Here is a 19,080-nt window from a genome sequence, read left to right as displayed (position 1 = left end):
AGGCAGTGGTTCTCAGCCTGAAACAAACATGGGCTGTATAATAAAAATAATCTCAAATTTTTGTTTGTTTAAAAATATTATAACAATATACAGCTAAAATAGCATATAAGCCACAGGAAATTGATTGCAGTTAAAGCATTCAAAGATACTTGTATTGTTTGCTAGGGGGACAGAGAGATTGATTCTCTTCTGTTAAGTATCCATGTTAACACTTAGGGGGAACTACTAAAAGAAGAAAAATATAGGGTTTAACTTCAAAACCAGTAGAAGGGAAATAAATGAGCTGGGACAAATAGTTTAGAAAAATGTAAGAAAAGACAAAGAAACCTAAAAACTGGGACAAATAGAGGCTACTGAATAAAATGGTAGCATGAAATCCAACCATATTATTAACCCACAATTAATTAAAAGGACTAACATCTCCAGTTATGACATAGATTGTCAAACTGGATTGAGAAGTAAAATCTAATTACAGCCTGTTTACCTAAGGATAGAAAGAGTGAAAGTAAAAGAATGGAAGAGCATATACCAGACAAATACACCAAAAAAGGGAAGTTGGTGGAGACATATTAATTTTAGACAAAAGTGACTTTATGGTAAGAGGTTTTATTATAAGGAAAAGGTTTAACTCATGCGACATATGTCCCTTGCTGCTGACAGGATTAAATCCCCGAAGTATACAAATATAATCTGTGTTTCTTACCCGGATACTTCTCATAGCCCTGGCCCTCAGGAGTGAAATTCTGATGTACTACATAGCACACACAAGTCAAATATCAAATAGGATCTATTGCTGTAAACCAGTAAGTGTAGATGCATAAGACAGTAATAAATACCAAAAGAATACCTTATTTCTTGAAATCTTAAGAAATGTCTGTTTGGTTTTCTCAGCCACATACACTATTACAAAGAGTCAAAGCTTGTACAACGGAAGAGGATCAGGAGAAGCTGATGCAAATTACAAGTTTGCATTCATTGAATGCCTTCCTGTTGCCAATTAAAACTGTAGGTGTGCAGGTGAGTTGTGTGAATTCATTGATCTGTAACGTAACTTTTTGCAGTTTATTCTTTCCACTAATATTGAAATAGGAACGACTTAGGAAAATGAAATATGAAAGTATATACACCACATTTGGAAATGTAAAAAGGTGGTACTTTATAGAGTGTTCATGGAGTGAATAAGGTTATAGGAACTGAAAATTCAGGCTGAGATTTTGTAGTTTGGGAACATCTGTCTTCTCCAACCAAAAGTAAATATTCAAACAATGGTTTGCTGTAGGGTTGACTTGCTTGCTTCTGCCTTGAAGGGCAGGTACCAGGAAGTCCTGTCCTTATGTGTGCTTCTTGGTGTGAAAGTGTACTGTGACTTTAGAAGTGTTCAGTGCAAGGCCCCCAGATGAACATGTTACACTATTTAAGTCTGGGCTCTCAGCTTGTGTATTCCTTAAACCCAGTGCTCTCTGCATCTTCAACATGTTCTTTCTTAGCTGTAATCATGTACAACTAACATTTTTGTATTTATTCTTCTGTTTTTCTATTTGTAAAAGCATGTGAGGATAATATAGTTTTCACTTTTTAAAATGTTATTTATAAATAGATTATATTAATTCTCCTTTATATGATCCTCAAGTGAGTTTCTGGGGAAAAGCTTGGGAGGGTAGGGAAGAGGAAAGTTTCTATTCTGTTAGGGCTTTTAGTTAAATGAAAACTAGAAAAAGTGTCAGCAATTCAACTCAAAATGGTATGAATGCCAGTTATTGGGCCTTCCTTACGTGTGGGAAGAAATTAACTCTGTTTTAGAGATTATTCATCTGAAACTTAGTAAGTATACTTTTTTTCCTAAATACATGAAGTTGAGTCATCAATTTAAATTCCTCCTTCTCCTGAATCCATGTAGCTCTGTCTGTAAATGAGGCAATAAAAATTCATTGTTGTCTTCAAAGTATTTTAGTTCATGGAAATGATAGGTCCAGTTATTTTGGAAGGCAGCTATGCTCACCACTATACCACCAACGCAGGTCCAGTTATTTTGAACTTGTTCCCTCTTCCCCCCTTTTTAAAGGCCATATGTGAAAGCTATGTATATTCTTTTTAAATCACTATTAAAATAAGCCTTTCTGGAATTGTAGAAATAATTTTCTTTCAGTGGTATTTGGTTATCATACACAGATTCATTTTGAAATTTATGCTATGATACTTACAGGCAGATATTCTCCTACTACATAAAAATAGAAGGACAGATAAGTTATTTGATTTGTAAAAGTTTTTCCAGTCCTAAGTAGATCTCTTACAGAGGACTTCCAACTCTATACTAACTCCTGCTAGGTGGGAAGTTGAATTAGTTCCCCATTCCCCTCCTTAGATAATTATTATAGGTAATAATGTTAGATGAATAGGTGTTTGAGGCAATTTGTTAGATGAATGACTTCTTTAAAAATGAAGCTTATTCAGGCTCCACTACTTTTACCATCAAAGTAAAAGTTTTTTTTGTTGTTAGATATCTTACTTTATTCTAGTCTTTTATGCTTTTGAAGGTGAGACCCTTGGAAGCCCAGAAAAAAAATCATAATTAGTGGTTAGTATAGCGATGAAACTTATTTTCTAAATACCAAAATAAACCATACTTGTAAAAAAAAAAAATTCAGTACATTTAGGATAATTTTCCCTCTGCCTATTCTCCAGTTGTATTGTATGTGTCCTTCCAGAAACACTAATTTTAAAAAGAAAAGAAAAGGAATTATAGATGTGTATTGTCATCTTTTTCCTTTAAACTTGATGACATGAATTTCTTATCTTTGCGTGCCATTACAAGTAGATTATTCTTAACTACTGCCTTGTATTCCATGTATGGTTATACAATAGTTTAATCATTTCCCTACCAGTGGACATTTAAACTATTTCAGCTTTTCACTATTATAGGCATTTCAGCAAGTAATATCTTATTCTTCAAGCAGTTATTCATGCTTCTGTAAGATCATGTCCTAAATTAGGAACATGTACACTTTAAACTTTGATAGATACTATCAAGTTAGCATTCATATAATCTGAATTCTCATATTCTCAGTATAGTGGCTGGTAGGTAGTTAGCTAATGAATCTTTTTAAATTGCTTATTTTAGTTTAACTTTTTTTTTTTTAATTTTTTAAGCAAATCACTTGGGTTAAAAAGGACAAAGGAGGGGCATCTGGTGGTGCAGTTGGTTAAGCATCCTACTCTTGGTTTCAGCTCAGGTCATGATCTCTGGGTCATGAGATCGAGCCCTGTGTTGGGCACTGCACTCAGCGAAGAGTCTACTTGAGATTCTTTATCCCTCTGCTCTTCCTGCTTGTGCTCTCTCTCTCTCTCAAATAAATAAGTCTTTAAAAAAAATAAAAAGGACAAAGGGAAAGGGAATCAATATTACGTTTTATTCTTTTATTTTTAAGTTAACTTTCAGTGGTTCATTTTTAAAGAAATTTATAGTAAATGTTTATGAAATTATTTTTATCTCTGACTTAAGAATACTTAAGAATATCCACCTAATAAACATGGGTAGATCTTTTTTCATTTTAATAGTTGTGTGTGTGTGTGTGTGTGTGTGTGAGTATAATTGACACACAATGTTACGTTATTTTCAAATGTACAGCATAGTGATTCAACTTCTCTATATGTTATACTATGCTTGTTACCATAGGTGTAGCTATCATCTGTCACCATACATCCCTATTATAAAATCATTGACTGTATTCCCTATGTTGTGGCTTTTATTCCTGTGACTTAGTTAACTTCTAACGGGAAGCTTGTATCTCTCCCCCTTCACCCATTTTGCCCATCCTCCCACCCCCCTTTCCTCTGATAATCATCAGTTTATTCCTGTATTCATAGGTCTGATTCAGCTGTTTATTTGGTTTTTAGGTTTCATATATGAGTGAAATCATACGGTATTTGTCTTTCTCAGTCAGACTTACTTCACTTAGCATAATATCCTCTAGGTCTATCCATGTTTTGCAAATGGCAAAACAAAACAAAACAAAAATCTCATCCTTTTTTATGGCTGCATAATATTTTCTCTCTGTGTGTACGTGTGTACATATCACATCTTCCTTATCCATTCATCTGTTGATGGACATACTTTGGTTATTGTAAATAATGCTGCAGTAGGGCACCTGGGTGGCTCAGTTGGTTAAGCGACTGCCTTCGGCTCAGGTCATGATCCTGGAGTCCCGGGATCGAGTCCCGCATCGGGTTCCCTGCTCAGCGGGGAGTCTGCTTCTCCCTCTGACCTTCCTCCTTCTCATGCTCTCTGTCTCTCATTCTCTCTCTCTCAAATAAATAAATAAAATCTTTAAAAAAAAAAAAAGTGCTGCAGTAAACATAGAGGTGCATGTATCTTTTCGACTTAATCTCTTTTTTTTTAAGATTTTATTTATTTATTTGAGAGAGAGAATGAGATAGAGCATGAGAGGGGGGAGGGTCAGAGGGAGAAGCAGACTCCCTGCTGAGCAGGGAGCCCGATGCGGGACTCGATCCCGGGACTCCAGGATCATGACCTGAGCTGAAGGCAGTCGCCTAACCAACTGAGCCACCCAGGCGCCCTCGACTTAATCTCTTCATTTTCATTGGGTATATACCCATTAGTAGAATTACAGAATTATTGAATCATATGGCATTTCTATTTTTAATTTTTTGAGAAACTGTTTTCCACAGTTGCTGTACATTCCCACCAACAGTATACCAGGGTTCCTTTTTCTCCACATCCTTGTCAACACTTATTTCTTGTCTTTTTGATACTAGCCATTCTAACAGGTATAAGGGGATATCTCATTGTGGTTTTGATTTGCATTTCCCTGATGAATAGTGATGTTGAGCCTCTTTTTATGAGTCTTTTAGCCATCTGTAGGTCTTCTTTGAAATAGTATCTATTGAGGTCCTCTGTCCGTTTTTTAATTGGAGTGTTTGGGTTTTTGGTGTTGTGTGAGTTCTTCACATATTTTGGATATTAAACCCTTATTGGATATATCATTTGCAAATATCTTCTCCCATTCAGTAGGTTACCTTTTGGTTTTGTTGATGGTTTCCTTCACTGTGCAAAAACTTTATTTCAGTGTAGTCCCAATAGTTTATTTTTGCTTTTGTTTCCCTTGCCTCAGACATATCTAGAAAAATGTTTACTATGGCTAATACCAGAGAAATTACTGCCTGTGTTCTCTTCTAGGATTTTTGTGGTTTCAGGTCTCACATTTAGATCTTTAATCCATTTTGAGTTTAATTTTGTGAATGGTGTTAGAAAGTGGTCCAGTTTTATTCTTTTACATGTAGGTGTCCAGCTTTCTTAGTACCATTTATTGAAAAGACTTTTTCCCCATTGTATATTCTTGCCTCCTTTGTCATAGATTAATTGATCATGTAAGTGTGGGTTTATTTCTGGGCTCTCTACTCTGTTCCACTGATCTATGTGTCTGTTTTTGTGCCAGTATCATACTGTTTTGATTACTATGGCCTTATAGTTTATCTTGAAATCTGTAATTGTAATACCTTAGCTTTGTTCTTCTTTCTCAAGATTGCTTTGGCTATCCAGGGTCTTTTGTGGTTCCGTACAGATTTTAGTATTATTTGTTCTAGTGAAAAATGCTGGTGGTATTTTGATAAGGATTTCATTGAATGTGTAGATTGCTTTGGGTAGTATGGACATTTTACAATAGTAATTCCTCTAATCCATGAGCATAGAATTATATCTTTCCATTTGTTTATGTCCTCTTCAGTTTCTTTCATCAGCGTTTTATAGTTCTCAGAGTTACAGGTCTTGTACTTCTTGGTTAAGTTTATCTCTAGGTATGTAATTCTTTCTGGCACAATTGTAAATGGTATTCTTAATTTCTCTTTCTGCTTTTTCATTTTAAGTGTATAGAAATGCTACTGATTTCTGGGTATTCATTTTGTATCCTGCAACTTTACTGAATTCATTTATTACTTCTAGTAGTTTTTTGGTGGAGTCCTTAGGATTTCCTATGTGTAGCATCACGTTGTCTTCAAATAGTGACAGCTTAACTTCTTTACCACTATTGATAGCTCTTATTTTTTTTCTTCTCCGATTGCTGTAGTCAGGACTTCCAGTACTACATTGAATAAAAGTGGCAGGAGTGGACATCCTTGTCTTGTTCCTGCTCTCAGAGGAAAAGCTCTCACTTTTCACCATTGAGCATGATGTTAGCTGTGGGTTTTTCATATATAGCCTTTATTATGTTGAGGTAAAACATGGGCAGGTCTTGTCTGCCAAATTAGGTGTGCTGGCTATATACATTTGTGCGGATGCTTGGAATGAAACCCCAGTGGGCCTCTGGCATGTGTTGAATAAAATTTTAAAATTTCCACAACACTTTGTGTCTGAACTGATTTAGATAGAATTTAATATGGGATTTTAATTTAGAGTTTATATCATTAGAGAAATATTTGTATATACTTTTATTCAAACATGTTTTTGTTTAAAAAAAACAAAGAAATTATTATTGGGGTTACCATGCATGGAATATTTTCCAGTCCATCTTTTGGCTTTTATAAAACCATTAAAAATTATTGACTGTATTTTTTTTTGTTTTTTTAGGGTGACTGTCGTTCCTATAGTTATGTGTGTGGCATCTCCAGTAAAGATGAGCCTGACTGGGAATCTCTTATTTTCCTGGCTAGACTTATACCTCGCATGTGTCACAACATTAACAGGTATGTTCTGCAGGGGACAAGGGGTGAGGTGAAACGGAAGGGTGTATTTTTTAAGATCTTCCCACTTTTGAGAGACCAAAGACTCAAAAGTATAGATACAGGCATGCACATAGGTAACAATTGAGCAGATACTTAATAATACCTTGTGTTTTGTTCCTTCATCACAGTGCCATCATCTGCTTATTAAAAAACTTTTTGCTCTTGTTTAAACAAAAAATAGGAAGGATTTTTTTTATTAAGTATTAAATATTAAAGGCACTTTTAAAACCTGTCTTCCAAATTAGGAGCTTATGCTAGCTGTTGGTTTTATGGTAATATGTTTTCTTCCAGGATTTCTTCTACTGGAAGGAATATGTATGAGTTATAGAATTACCAATAGAGACTTGGTTAATTTAGTAATAATCCCAGGAGAAATCACAGAAAAGAAATAGGCGTATGCCAGATATCATTAAAATAACTACATGTGGGATTTATTTTGAATTTATTTTTTTCAGATCCAGTTTTTCTTTCACTTGCATGGTAATTCTAATGTTGGATATATCAACAACTGATTTATAATCTTTGTGTAATGGTCCATTGCAGTGTCCCATATAGAGTTCAAAAAAATCTACCAGATTGCTGATTAGATGTTCTAGTTTCACCATTGTCTACTCTTTTTTCATTTTCTTCATGAGTATTAAGCAATTAACAACCAAAAAGAATTACTTGAGGTTTCAGTTTACTCAAGTTTGCTGCAGGAATTAGGAACCTACCTATTGGTGTTCACCCAGGAGGGTGTGTATAGTTCTAGAACTGCCTGTTGATATGTCCTTTGAGAAAGGAGTCAGAGGGAAGCCAGTTTTTTACTGGTGGGAACATGCCCACTAAAAGGCTAATATTATTACGGTGATGAATCTAAGGCTTGCAGATAGAGAAGCACCATCAATATACTGAAAAGAGTGAATTATTAATAAATAATGGTAAATTTGTAATCACCTATTTTGAATGGAGATAATTGCCTTGGTTAAAATAATGGTTCATTATCTATCTTCTAGAGAATGCTTAATGTCTAAATAAACTTTTTAGTCATAGAGAACATTCCCTTTCCCTAAGTTTGACTCAACTGCTTCTGTTTTTCATTTCACAACATTATTAGTTTCATCTCCCTCTCTCTTTTTCTTTTGCCACAGGTCCCTCACCCTTGCTTAAGCTTTATCTGTCCTTTTATATGCTGGTTTCTCTGCCTGTTTTCTTTTTCCCTCATTTGCTCCTCCCTCCTTTCCCGAATGTCCCTCCCCCCTGCAAAAAAAATAAAGTCTAACAACCAACAAACAAAAAATAGATTTTTAAAATATGAACCTAGCAAGCCTTTAAGAGTCTTGGTGAATTTTAGATTTCCTTGCCAGGGTCTGTTTTGGGAATTGGAATTTAAACAGTTAAAACATTTTTTTCTATTTTTGCCAAATTTTTTCTTAATTTGCATTGTGGACTCTTTGTATAGAGAGTGTCCACTCCAGTTTTACTGTCCTGTACAATGTGAAAGAGTACTTATTCCTGTACATTCTAGGAACACTCTTATTTGTAAGAAATAAGACAAAAAGAGCGAGTTCATGGCATTCTTTTTCCTAGTTGATTTTTCCTCGAAGGATCATTTATGAACTCTAGGGACTGTATTGTTTAGTAGAAGTGTGGTATTTGAGGGACACCTGGGTGGCTCAGTCGGTTAAGCGGCTGCCTTTGGCTCAGGTCATGGTCCCAGGGTCCTGGGATCAAGTCCCACATCAGGCTCCCTGCTCGGCAGGAAGCCTGCTCTCCTTCTCCCACTCCCGCTGCTTGTGCTCCTGCTCTCACTATCTCTGTCTCTGTCAAATAAATAGATAACATCTTTGAGGAAAAAAAAAATGCAACTGATTTAAAAAAAAAAAAAAGAAGTGTGGTATTTGATACATGGGACAAAAACTTGCTATATGTATGTTTGGGAGGAGGCAATGAATTAGTTGGTGGTAGTTTGGTTTTGATCTGATGCTGTTTTCTTCTGTATGTTTTTATTCCAAGTACATATTAAGAAAAAGGAAAAAAGCATTATTAAACTTCACCATGGAAGTTGCCAAGAGAGATGCATTTTCTTTGGTTAAGACAGATAGGGCTAGGGAAAGGGGACAGTTAGTTGGGACCTGGTTGGAGTCCAAGTCGGGAGAGGTAGGATGCATTCATACCTATATCCTGACTGCCCCTTGTTTTCTGGGTGAAGGTTGTGGAACAGATCCTCCCAACCAGTGGTAGGATTTCTCTTGAGTTGTAATTATCTGATCCTAATTTCTTCAAGCTGTGTTCTTTTATTAAAGTTACTTTTATTAACGCCTGCAGTGCATCTTCCTATCTTTCAAACAGATGTTTACTTAAGAAGTAGTGAGTTATTCCTTTTAGGAGCAAATAGTAGGATATCAAGTTCTATTTTGGTAACATTTTTAATAATGGGGAAATGAGAATCAATCTTTGAGATCAGTGTTTTGCAAAGTGAAAAAGAATTTAGTCAAATAAGTTTAGGAAATGCACTGTAGCCTTATCTTCGAGGTTTCTAGTGCATATTAACATATAGTTTCTGAAGTTCTGGCATAAAACAACCTATTTATTTGTTCAACTCAGTGTTTCCCCAGGCTTATGTATATTTATTTCTTAGGGGTACTATAACAAATTATCACAAACCAGGACGCTTAAAACAAATTTATTCTCTCGCAGTTCTAGAGGCTAGAAGTCTAAAGTCAGGGTGTTAGCAGGGCCACGCTCTCTATGGCATAAGGCTCTGGGGGAGGATCCTTCCTTGACCCTTCCTAGTTTCTGGCGTTTACTGGCAATCTTGGGCTTGTGGCAGTATAACTCCAGTCTCTGTTGCCATCTTCACATGGCCCTCTCTATTTTGTCTGTTTCCAAGTTTTCCTCTTCTTAGAAGGACACCTTCAAAGATTTTTGCCTACCCTGATCCATTATGACTTTATCTTAACTTGACTACATCTGCAAAGACCCTATTTTCACCTATAGATTCCAGATGGACATGAAGTTTGGGGGATATGTATCAATCCAGTACATCATATGAAAAGAGGATTGTGATAATCACATATATCTTTGTATACTCTGAGATACTATTTTTCCAAAGAATACACTTTCAAGAAGGTACACAAGAACACAGACCCTTCTATAATCTTATATCCTGGGGGACCTGGATGGCTTAGTCAGTTAAGCGTCTGACTCTCAATTTTGGTTCAGGTCATTATCTCAGGGTTGTGAGATCGAGCTCTGTGTTAGACTATTCGCGGGGTGTGGAACCTGCTTAAGATTCTCTCCCTCTGCTCCACCACCGCCCCCCCCGACATGTGCATGCTCTCTTTCAAAAAAAAGTATATAATCTTATTTTTAAGATTTTATTTGAGAGAGAGTGAGTGAGTATGAGTGGGGGGAGGGGCAGAGGGAGAGGTAGAGGGACAAGCAGACTCCGCACTGAGCATGGAGCGTGATGCAGGGCTCAATCCCAGGACCCTGAGATCATAACCTGAGCCAAAGTCAGATGCCAGAGCCACTCAGGCACCCCTATATATATAATCCTATATCCTGTCTTACCCATGTGGTGATTTAAAGTGGGTAAGAGAGGGGCCTCAGAATTAATGGAAAGAATGGTAGTCTATGTTCCTTGAATTAATGGAAAGAATGGTAGTCTATGTTCCTTGCTTCTTCTACTAAATTGTCATTTCTCTATAATTTTCACCTCCCCTTCTAGAGTTGTCTATATATTTGGCCCACCAGTTAAAGAACCCCCTACAGATGTCACTCCCACTTTCTTGACAACAGGGGTGCTCAGTACTTTACGCCAAGCTGACTTTGAGGCTCATAACATTCTCAGGGAGTCTGGTAAGTTGTTCATTTTATTACTACATGCTCTAACTAGAATTTTGAAATGTGGCGTTATGATTGCTAATTAGGAGGATGCAAGTTTGAGTTTTTAGATGCTTTTATTTTTATTATTCATTAATTATTTATTTTATTATTTATTATTCATTCATTATTTATTCATTCAGTTCTATGATACTGCCTGCCATACAAAATTTTTCACCTTTATGGTCATTTGTGGATATGTACATGTAAGCAAAAATTTGAGTTGCCTGACTCCCATTGTTCCCAGCTGAGGTTATACAAGGTGATATTCTTTTTGCTCACTCTTAAGTGTCCTTTTTGTAGTCTATTTAGTAGCATGTTTTTTGCATTTCTGTGCTTATTTCTGATTTTACTGTTTGAAAGGTCCCCCAGTCATAGGGCTGAGGTGCTTGGGTTTCTGAGCACAGGAAGGCTGTCATGTGCCTTATGGAGAAAGCATGTGGGTTAGATAAGCTTTATTTATGTATGAATTATAGTGCTGTTGCCTATAATAGTGCTGTTGCCTATAATTCAGTGTTAATGAATCCAGAATAAAAAAGGTGTCCTTAAACAGAAACATACATAAAACAAGGTTACGTATTGACTGGTTGATGAAAATGTTGTAACCAGAGGCTTGCAGGAATCTCTTTATTTCTTGTAGGGACAGTGGTTTACAATTTGCTAATTCAGTGTTTATAGTATAGACCATAACTACCTTGAGTAACAAGAATGGACTTATATATATATTGCATCACTGTAACATCACCGCAATCATCAAATTCTACTGTTTGTATTTGTGGTTGAGTTTACTTAAAGATATGACAGTAGTTGGAAACAATGCATGATGACAGTCTTAACTGGTATGTTTATGTATGTGATTTTAGATATTACCTGGGAGGATTTAGTGGGACTGGGTTAGAGTGCTTTTTCCATGGCATGATCATTGGGTTCTACGTGTTTACTTTTTCTAGGGTATGCTGGGAAAATCAGCCAGATGCCAGTGATTTTGACACCATTGCATTTTGATCGGGACCCACTTCAGAAGCAGCCTTCATGCCAGAGATCTGTGGTTATTCGAACCTTTATTACTAGTGATTTCATGACTGGTATACCTGCAACACCTGGCAATGAAATCCCTGTAGAGGTAACTTACATATTTTTCTCATGTACATTTTTAATATCTCCTACATTTTATAATATGGTGACTGGAATAGACTATGACAAAATTGATATTTCTGGGGTTGGTTTTCTGTTTGTAAGATTGGCTTTTTTATTTTATTTTTTAAAGATTTATTAGCATGCGTGTGCGTGGGATGGGGGGCAGAGGGAGAGAGGGCCAGACTCCCCACTGAGCATAGAGCCTGAAAGGGGTGTGTGTGTGGGGGGGCTCTAGGCAGAGCTCCATCCCATGACCCTGAGATCCTGACCTGAGCCAAAATCAAGAGTCAGACTCTTAACGGACTGAGTCACCCAGGCACCCCTAGGCTTTTATTGTTTTTTTTTTAGTCTCCACATAATTGATTAAATAAAGCACTTGGTGTTATAGTCAACTAATGAACCATTGAACATTATATTAAAAACTAATGATGTACTATAACTTGGCTAATTGAATTTAAATTAAAAAAATAATTATTGTAGTTTTCTAGAAAAGATCTTAAATTTATTATACCCCTCCAGATGTCTGATTACTATGTGGAGTAACCACCTCTAATCTTGCCAACCTCTACTTTATAAATTGTATTTTCCAAATAAAGGAGAAAACCCTGGTAGTGAAGAAGAGTTTATTAGAAATATGGATGAGATTTGATACCATGATGGCTAGACACCCATGAATTGCTTAATGCTCTGCCTACTACCAACTATTTTTTTTTTTTAAGATTTTATTTATTTGAGAACAGAACGAGAGAGAGCATGAGTGGGGGGGAGGGGCAGAGGGAGAGGGAGAAGCAGGCTCTCCACTGAGCAGGTAGCCCAATGTAGGGCTCCATCCCAGGACCCTGGGATCATGACGTGAGCTAAAGGCAGATGCTTAACCGACAGCCACCCAGGCGCTCTGACTACCAGCTATTTTTGATCACCATCTCCCTCTCCTGTTCTCTCTCCCCTGGAGTGTTCCAGAGCAGCTATTTGCATAGTAGCAAATGAAATCCAAGTGAGACTTTATTAGGTGGACCTCTGCTCTGTACTCTAATGCAAGGCTCTGGTTATAGTTAGATAGCTAGGTTGGGGTTTGTGGCTTAGAGTTTGTTTCCCCTTAGGCTCAAATTTGCCAAATCTCTGTCCATTCAAGTGACCAGGCCTTCTTCTCCTCTTGTACACTTGGTAGTGGTTGTTATTACAGTGCATTATGTGCCACTGCGCTGGCCGTGGACTTGTACGTTTCAGCCACAGAATATATGTGAAGCATTGGCTTTTAATATATAGTATCACATGCTTGGATGTCACAGCAATTTCAAATTGCTATAAATGTTTCTAAACACTTGTTAGGACAAACATAATTTGCAGACTGGTAACTGTTTGCAGACTACGCTTTGAGTAGTACTGAGTTAATTCACTTAAATCTATAGAAGGAAATTAGGTTCACTACATAAAATTAATCAGAGACCATACTATATACACAGAAGAGAATAATAAAAGTAGATCGCATTTTAATTATAAATGCAAGCCTTCTAAGTATGTTGGACATGCGCTGGATCCTGGCTCTTCTATTTATGATCTTTGTTTTATAACAGGTGGTGTTAAAGATGGTCACTGAGATTAAGAAGATTCCTGGTATTTCTCGAATTATGTATGACTTAACATCAAAGCCCCCAGGAACTACCGAGTGGGAATAATAAACTTCTTGTTCTATTAAAGTATTGTGTTCAGTTTAAATTGATTAGAAACCATTCCCAGTATTGACATGTGGTACTGTGAAAAGAGTTACTGGAGCGGCTGCATCACATCTGAGTTCTCTACAGCAAAAATCTGCGGCCTGAGAGCTGAGTCGGGGATCACTAAAAGGGACTGAAGTGTTTGTACGGGTATAATCAAAGCACCATTGCCTACACGTATCAGACAGATTGGCACTGCTTTTGCCTTTGCCTCACTTGTTCTTTATGTATAAACTTACTGTTGCTATTAATGTCTCTGTCAATGAAGATATATGAAGGTGGGTGAGTTTGGGGGTAGTAATAGGCTTCTGTCCCCTTGCCAGTTTCTAAGAGCTGTTAGAAAACACGCGTTATTTACCAGTGTGACTTAGTATGTATGTCTTTCAGAGAATTTGAATTTGCTTATAAGTAACCTTACTCCTCCAAAGGTGGGGGTGAGGGATGAACATACCAGATAAGGTGTAGGTGGGCTGTTCCAACCCTTTTGCAGGACACTGGAGCTATCAAATGTAAGCTCCCTTAAGATGGAAAACACCAGGAATTTGTTGAAGTACTTTAGAATATTATGACATTGCAGCCATGGGAGAAAGAAGCTACGAATGGTCTTGGTTTAAAATGTTTTCAAATCCTGTTCCACATAGATGCCATGGTGTTCATTGTCAGCCTGTTCATTAGTGAGGAGCTTTATCCCCCCACCACCCACCCATGTTGCCAGCTCCCAAAGCCTTGTGAGGAAGTTTCTGTTCTCTTTCCCGGAAGAGGCCGTCTCTGGTGTAGCATAAAGTCAGAGTTTTGATCTCATTTGGTCAGAGGGCCAGCTCTGAGACCACAGAAACCATTACACATGCCCACAGCTTAGACTATCTAGTAAAGAGTTGTAAAATGAACTCTTAGATGTAATCTGTAGGCAGGTTTATTACCCACTGTTCAGAAGACTGTAACCAGTCTTGGTGCATGCAAGATATTGCCACACCTTGTAATCCTCTATCATTTGTAGGATTCAAGAACTTGTATAGGACTCCTTGCCATTGCCACTGGTGTCTACCAGATCCTTTATAACATTCGTATAAGCACTATAAAAATAGTACTAGACTTAAATTCTATAACCATTTCTCAATATTTTAGCTGTTGTTACTATTTAAGAACATTAAAGAGTTTTTCCTTTTTTTTTTTTTAATTGAGGTGTAATTGACCTATAGCAGATTAGTTTCTGGTGTCATGTTTTTCTCATGCCTCTTATGCATGTTTTTCTCATGCCTTCTCATGCCTTTCTCAGGTTGCTGCCTCTTATTTTCAAGATCCTTTGTATTAATCAAGTACAAAATTTTGTTTGGGATTCAGTATTAGGTAAATGGTAAAATCATGCATGGCAGAAGTCTACTTTTTATTCTGGCTGGCCCAGAGGACAAAAAAACTGTATTGTCAGACCAGCAAGGGAAGAGCTTCTGTCTGTTGTAACGGATATCTGTACCCGAAACAAAGGAGTGTTTGACTTCTACAGAACTTGAAAGGTTCATTTTCTGTCCTGATGATGAGGTATTCATACTAGCCTTTTGGAAAGAGGATGTGTAAGTGATCTGGCTGTTGGAGTCATGTTATCTTAGAGCTGGAATAGACAACCTCTAAAAGGCTTACAAATATTTACATTTTTGTGAAAAAATTCCTCTTCTAGCAGAAGTTTTCGAGCAAATAGGAAACTAGGAAGAACATATAGTGAGAGTGTTTTCTTTCTCTGTATGTTCTATGGAACACTGCTCCACTGAGCTGATCCTTGTCAAAAGGGTTAGATGGTCATGGAAGTTGGGAAAGTGCTGTTCGCTTTTCCTTCTATCTTGGAAAGTCATGGTGTACATTATATTCAAAGCTCTGAGAAATTTTGATGTGAAAAACAGTTGTTAAACTTTCTTAACTTGATGTTTTCCTGATCTTTGTCTGCTAAACTCTTTTTATAATCCTTAATACTGGAAAAAATGGTCTCCAAAACACATCCTGACATGATATAGTAAAAAAGTTAATTTTGGGGGAATTTTGAAATTCCCTAATATTTTGAACCCCCTCTTCCTTTGCAAAGCACTTTTTGCTTTGTGTCATACAGTATTACTCTGTATCTTCACAGTATGTCATCCAAGCAGCTGAGAAAAGTTAAGATTATAGTCCATTTTACATTAAGGAAACAAGCTCAGCTTAGTAAGGGTTACCTAATGAAATTCAGAATGAAATATGATCCTTGGTAGATTATGACTGCATTCCCATCAAATTAAATATATTTTGTTCCTTCGTACTGATTAGGAGTAGGTAGGCAGGTCAAAGCATCATTTATTCCCCAAATTGTCAGGCTTGCCTTGAAAAGGTACTTGCCTTTCAAGTACCCAGTTTCACCTTAATGGTGCTATTTTAATCATCACCTGTTTTAGAAATAACATGACCTGGCATAATTTCGGAAGGTCGGTCTTTAGATGTATCTGGGAGATGGGTTACACTGTTTTTCCATCTTTTGCTGCCCCTTCATCCTGAGGTAGCTGCCTTCATGTAGCCAAACAAGCATCATAAAAGTTTTTTTCTCACTGTTTGGGCTTATCTCCTGATAGCCTATTTTACTGTATAAATGAATCAAATCCCCTAAGAATGAGGGCATTCAGATTAGGTAGGTGGGACTGTCCATCTTCAATGCTTTTGTGCTGACGCTAAACAGCTGTGTGAACGATTAAGTAATTTGTTTCTTTATCTGTAAGATGAGACAGTTGGGTTAAATTTACATGAAATTCAGCCATAAATTTTTCATAAATAACAAGGAAAAGCATAGGAGGAGACAGAATGGAGAAATTGAGGGGTTTTTTTTAAGTTCTTTTAACATTAGATATGACCTTACGCCAGTCAAAGGTAAACATCAAAATACAGTGTAAAGTCAAATATTAATTACCTTGTTTTTTGAAGCTGTAATATAGATCCGCAAAATTTGACTACTTGAGAATCTTCTGTTGTGACCATGACACTTGGAAAATATCCATTAATAGAATGAAAAGTCTCCCATAATCAGTTATCTGTAGCTAATTGTTGGCAGAGCTGGAGCTAGAATCCAGGCTTTTCTGTTTCTCTCTATTGAAGAGGTAATCCTCTAAGGCCTTTAAAGACAAGGCTTAACAGGAAGTTCTCCTTGTATAGTTGACCCATCAGGGATAAATGTATTTCTAAAGTGTAAATCATGTCCTTACTTACAATAAGTAGTTTCTGTCATGCCCAATGTTATACCCCTCTTTCTTTTTATTATTCCTCTCCACTACTCTCCATACCCTCCTCCTCTCTCCTACTGTTTCCTGAATTTTCATTGGAATGTGGTAAGGACACACTTTAGCTATTACCTCAATGGGTATTCCTTTCATTGGCCCAAATTCAGAAAGTATTAGGGAACTGAGTATAAGCTGGATCTCTATACCCTTGGAAATTCCCCCCCGCCCTTGTTCTTACTGAGGTAGTTTAGCCGTGCAGGTGATAGAGGGAACCAGGGTATCCGTTTTTTCTTTTTTTTTTTTTTTTAACCACTGCAGGGCTTTGACAATAGTAACGGTGGTATCCTTGGCTCTTACGTTCCTGACCATTTCATTTAATGACAAGTGAAGAGATTCGGAATCCCTCCCCACCCCCCCGCCAAGAGTGCCAAAATGCCAGGTCTCAAACATAGTCTTCTGTATTGAAGAGGCCCAGGTATTCTACCCAACTCTGACCTTTTGTCAGTGGTTCTCAACCCTGGATGCTTATTATTACTACCTGAGTAATTAAATCTGTATAATGTCTAGACCCCACAATCAAGTCAATTAAATTAGAATCTTCGCAGAGCCCAATTATTGATAGTTTTAAATCTCTCCGCTCCAAAGAAATACTACTGAGGAATATACCTGGCCTATCTAGTTATGGCTTAAAATCTTAGTCAAGTCTATGAGAGAAATGATAAGAGGAGGCCACAGATAATGTATTGCTGAAGACGTCCTAGCTAAATTACTTCAGAACAAGGGACCAGACTGGAATTGATCCTATGTATACTGTATGGTAGGTCAGACACTCTGAGGGCGTTTGGTCTACAGCTGACGTAAATGTTAACCCTTGTTGAGGTCCATGCAACAACGACCTAGGCGTCTCTCAGCCTCTCCTCACTCCTTTTGCTTTTTGTCACAGAAAAGAAACCCATCCCTATGCTGTAGCCACCTCTCTGAACTTGACTGTAGCTAGATCATGAAACACACTGAGCTCTTCTTACTCCACCAACTGAGAAATCCTTCTGGAGCTGTGTCATTTGGATATAATTTGTCAGCTGGAGAGTACCTACCTGTAACCTATGTTCCCGGAATGAGAATTTTTTGAACAGTCCCATTTTAAGTGACCTATCATTAGTGTCTTTGTTCACTGGTGGATCCCATGGCATCTTTTGACCTTGGTAAGGGCTCCTTGATTAGCAAAATTGGGAGACTTTGGGGAGAGTTTGGCTCTTTCTTGGGTATACGAAGTTCAGTAGCTCTGAAACCTTCTAAGTTGTCCACGAAGCCTGAACCTTAAGTAATCCAAGTGGAGTAATGCCTTTGGAGAATACAGATATTTAAGGTAAGTAATTTTCTGTCTTTGAACCTACTGTGACATTGTTACAACCTTATGGTATTAAATGAAGAAGTGAATGTAACCTTTTGAACAGATTTTTTTATAAAGAAGTATTTTGTTAATTGGAATAAGTAGTATAGTTGTGAAATCACTATGTAATTGTTTATGGTATACTGATACATTCTTGTATGTTGTGGTAATGGCATAAAATAGCTTTGCCAAATCAATATGAATGACTTTAATGCCTTTTGTTTTCAATATACTTCATAAAGGAAAAATGATGACTTTCATAACTTGTCATTAACCTTCAGTGTTTATGAGAAAGTCAGTGAAGGACAGACATTACCAGGGTACGGGAAGTAAGAAATTGCATATACTGTCAGACGTTTCTGGATAATAAATTTAATCTATTTCTCTTCTATATAAGGAAGGGTGTCAGGGTTTTGCCCAGAGTGTAACAGTGGACATGGTAGAAACAAAATATTGGGTAGCTTTTTAAGTGAATAGCTAGAAGGGTGTGTGTATGTGTTTCCAAAATTAAAGTCCTATACACACGCACCACTTATTTGACTTCTTGCATATTTATTTATATTTAACTCTGTCCTCAATTTCTTAAAACATACATTACCTTTATTAATTTGATACAAAAGTTGGATCCTGTTTGTTGTTTGGAAGTATAAAAGTTGATCAAACCCATCAAAGTAAATGTATTAAGTTGCTAATATGATGATGAGAGGAAATAAACCATGTTTAGGAATTGAACTCAGTAATTACTTTCAGGTAACTACATTGCTGTGGTATGATTTCTTACAGATAAGTGGCCTGGTCTGACCTGCTATTTGAGAAAACTGTATTTTGAAGATTCAACTAACTGTAAAGGTTTTGCTGTTTTAACATGGCCCAAAACAAAAATATTACTGAGGTTTTATCTTGAACTCTCAAAAATCTGCCATTCTACATCTTATTTTTAAAAAAATATTGTTATCAAAATTATCTTACATCATAGCTAACCTTTTTTTTTTTGGTAGATTGTTAGTGA

At 36.9% G+C, this 19,080-nt stretch overlaps 1 protein-coding gene across 1 annotated transcript in view; it reads left to right on the top strand.

Annotated features, from left to right (window-relative positions):
- GMPS (guanine monophosphate synthase) overlaps positions 1–18,600 on the top strand; it is a 68,815-nt gene extending 50,215 nt beyond the window's left edge. The window contains exons 12-16 of the mRNA XM_045903495.3: positions 892–1,017; positions 6,581–6,696; positions 10,448–10,578; positions 11,553–11,725; positions 13,314–18,600. Of these exons, the coding sequence (XP_045759451.1) occupies positions 892–1,017; positions 6,581–6,696; positions 10,448–10,578; positions 11,553–11,725; positions 13,314–13,415 (648 nt within the window). The 3' untranslated portion in view covers positions 13,416–18,600. The remainder of the gene's footprint in view (positions 1–891; positions 1,018–6,580; positions 6,697–10,447; positions 10,579–11,552; positions 11,726–13,313) is intronic.
- The last annotated feature ends 480 nt before the right edge of the window (positions 18,601–19,080 follow it).

The sequence above is a fragment of the Mirounga angustirostris genome, unplaced genomic scaffold, assembly GCF_029215605.1.
Source record: "Mirounga angustirostris isolate CCGP_5_RB_7025 unplaced genomic scaffold, mMirAng1.0.hap1 SCAF_1, whole genome shotgun sequence".
Classification (NCBI taxonomy): domain Eukaryota; kingdom Metazoa; phylum Chordata; class Mammalia; order Carnivora; family Phocidae; genus Mirounga; species Mirounga angustirostris.
The sequence above is the reverse complement of the archived record's forward strand: the minus strand, read 5'-3'. Positions and strand labels throughout refer to the sequence as shown.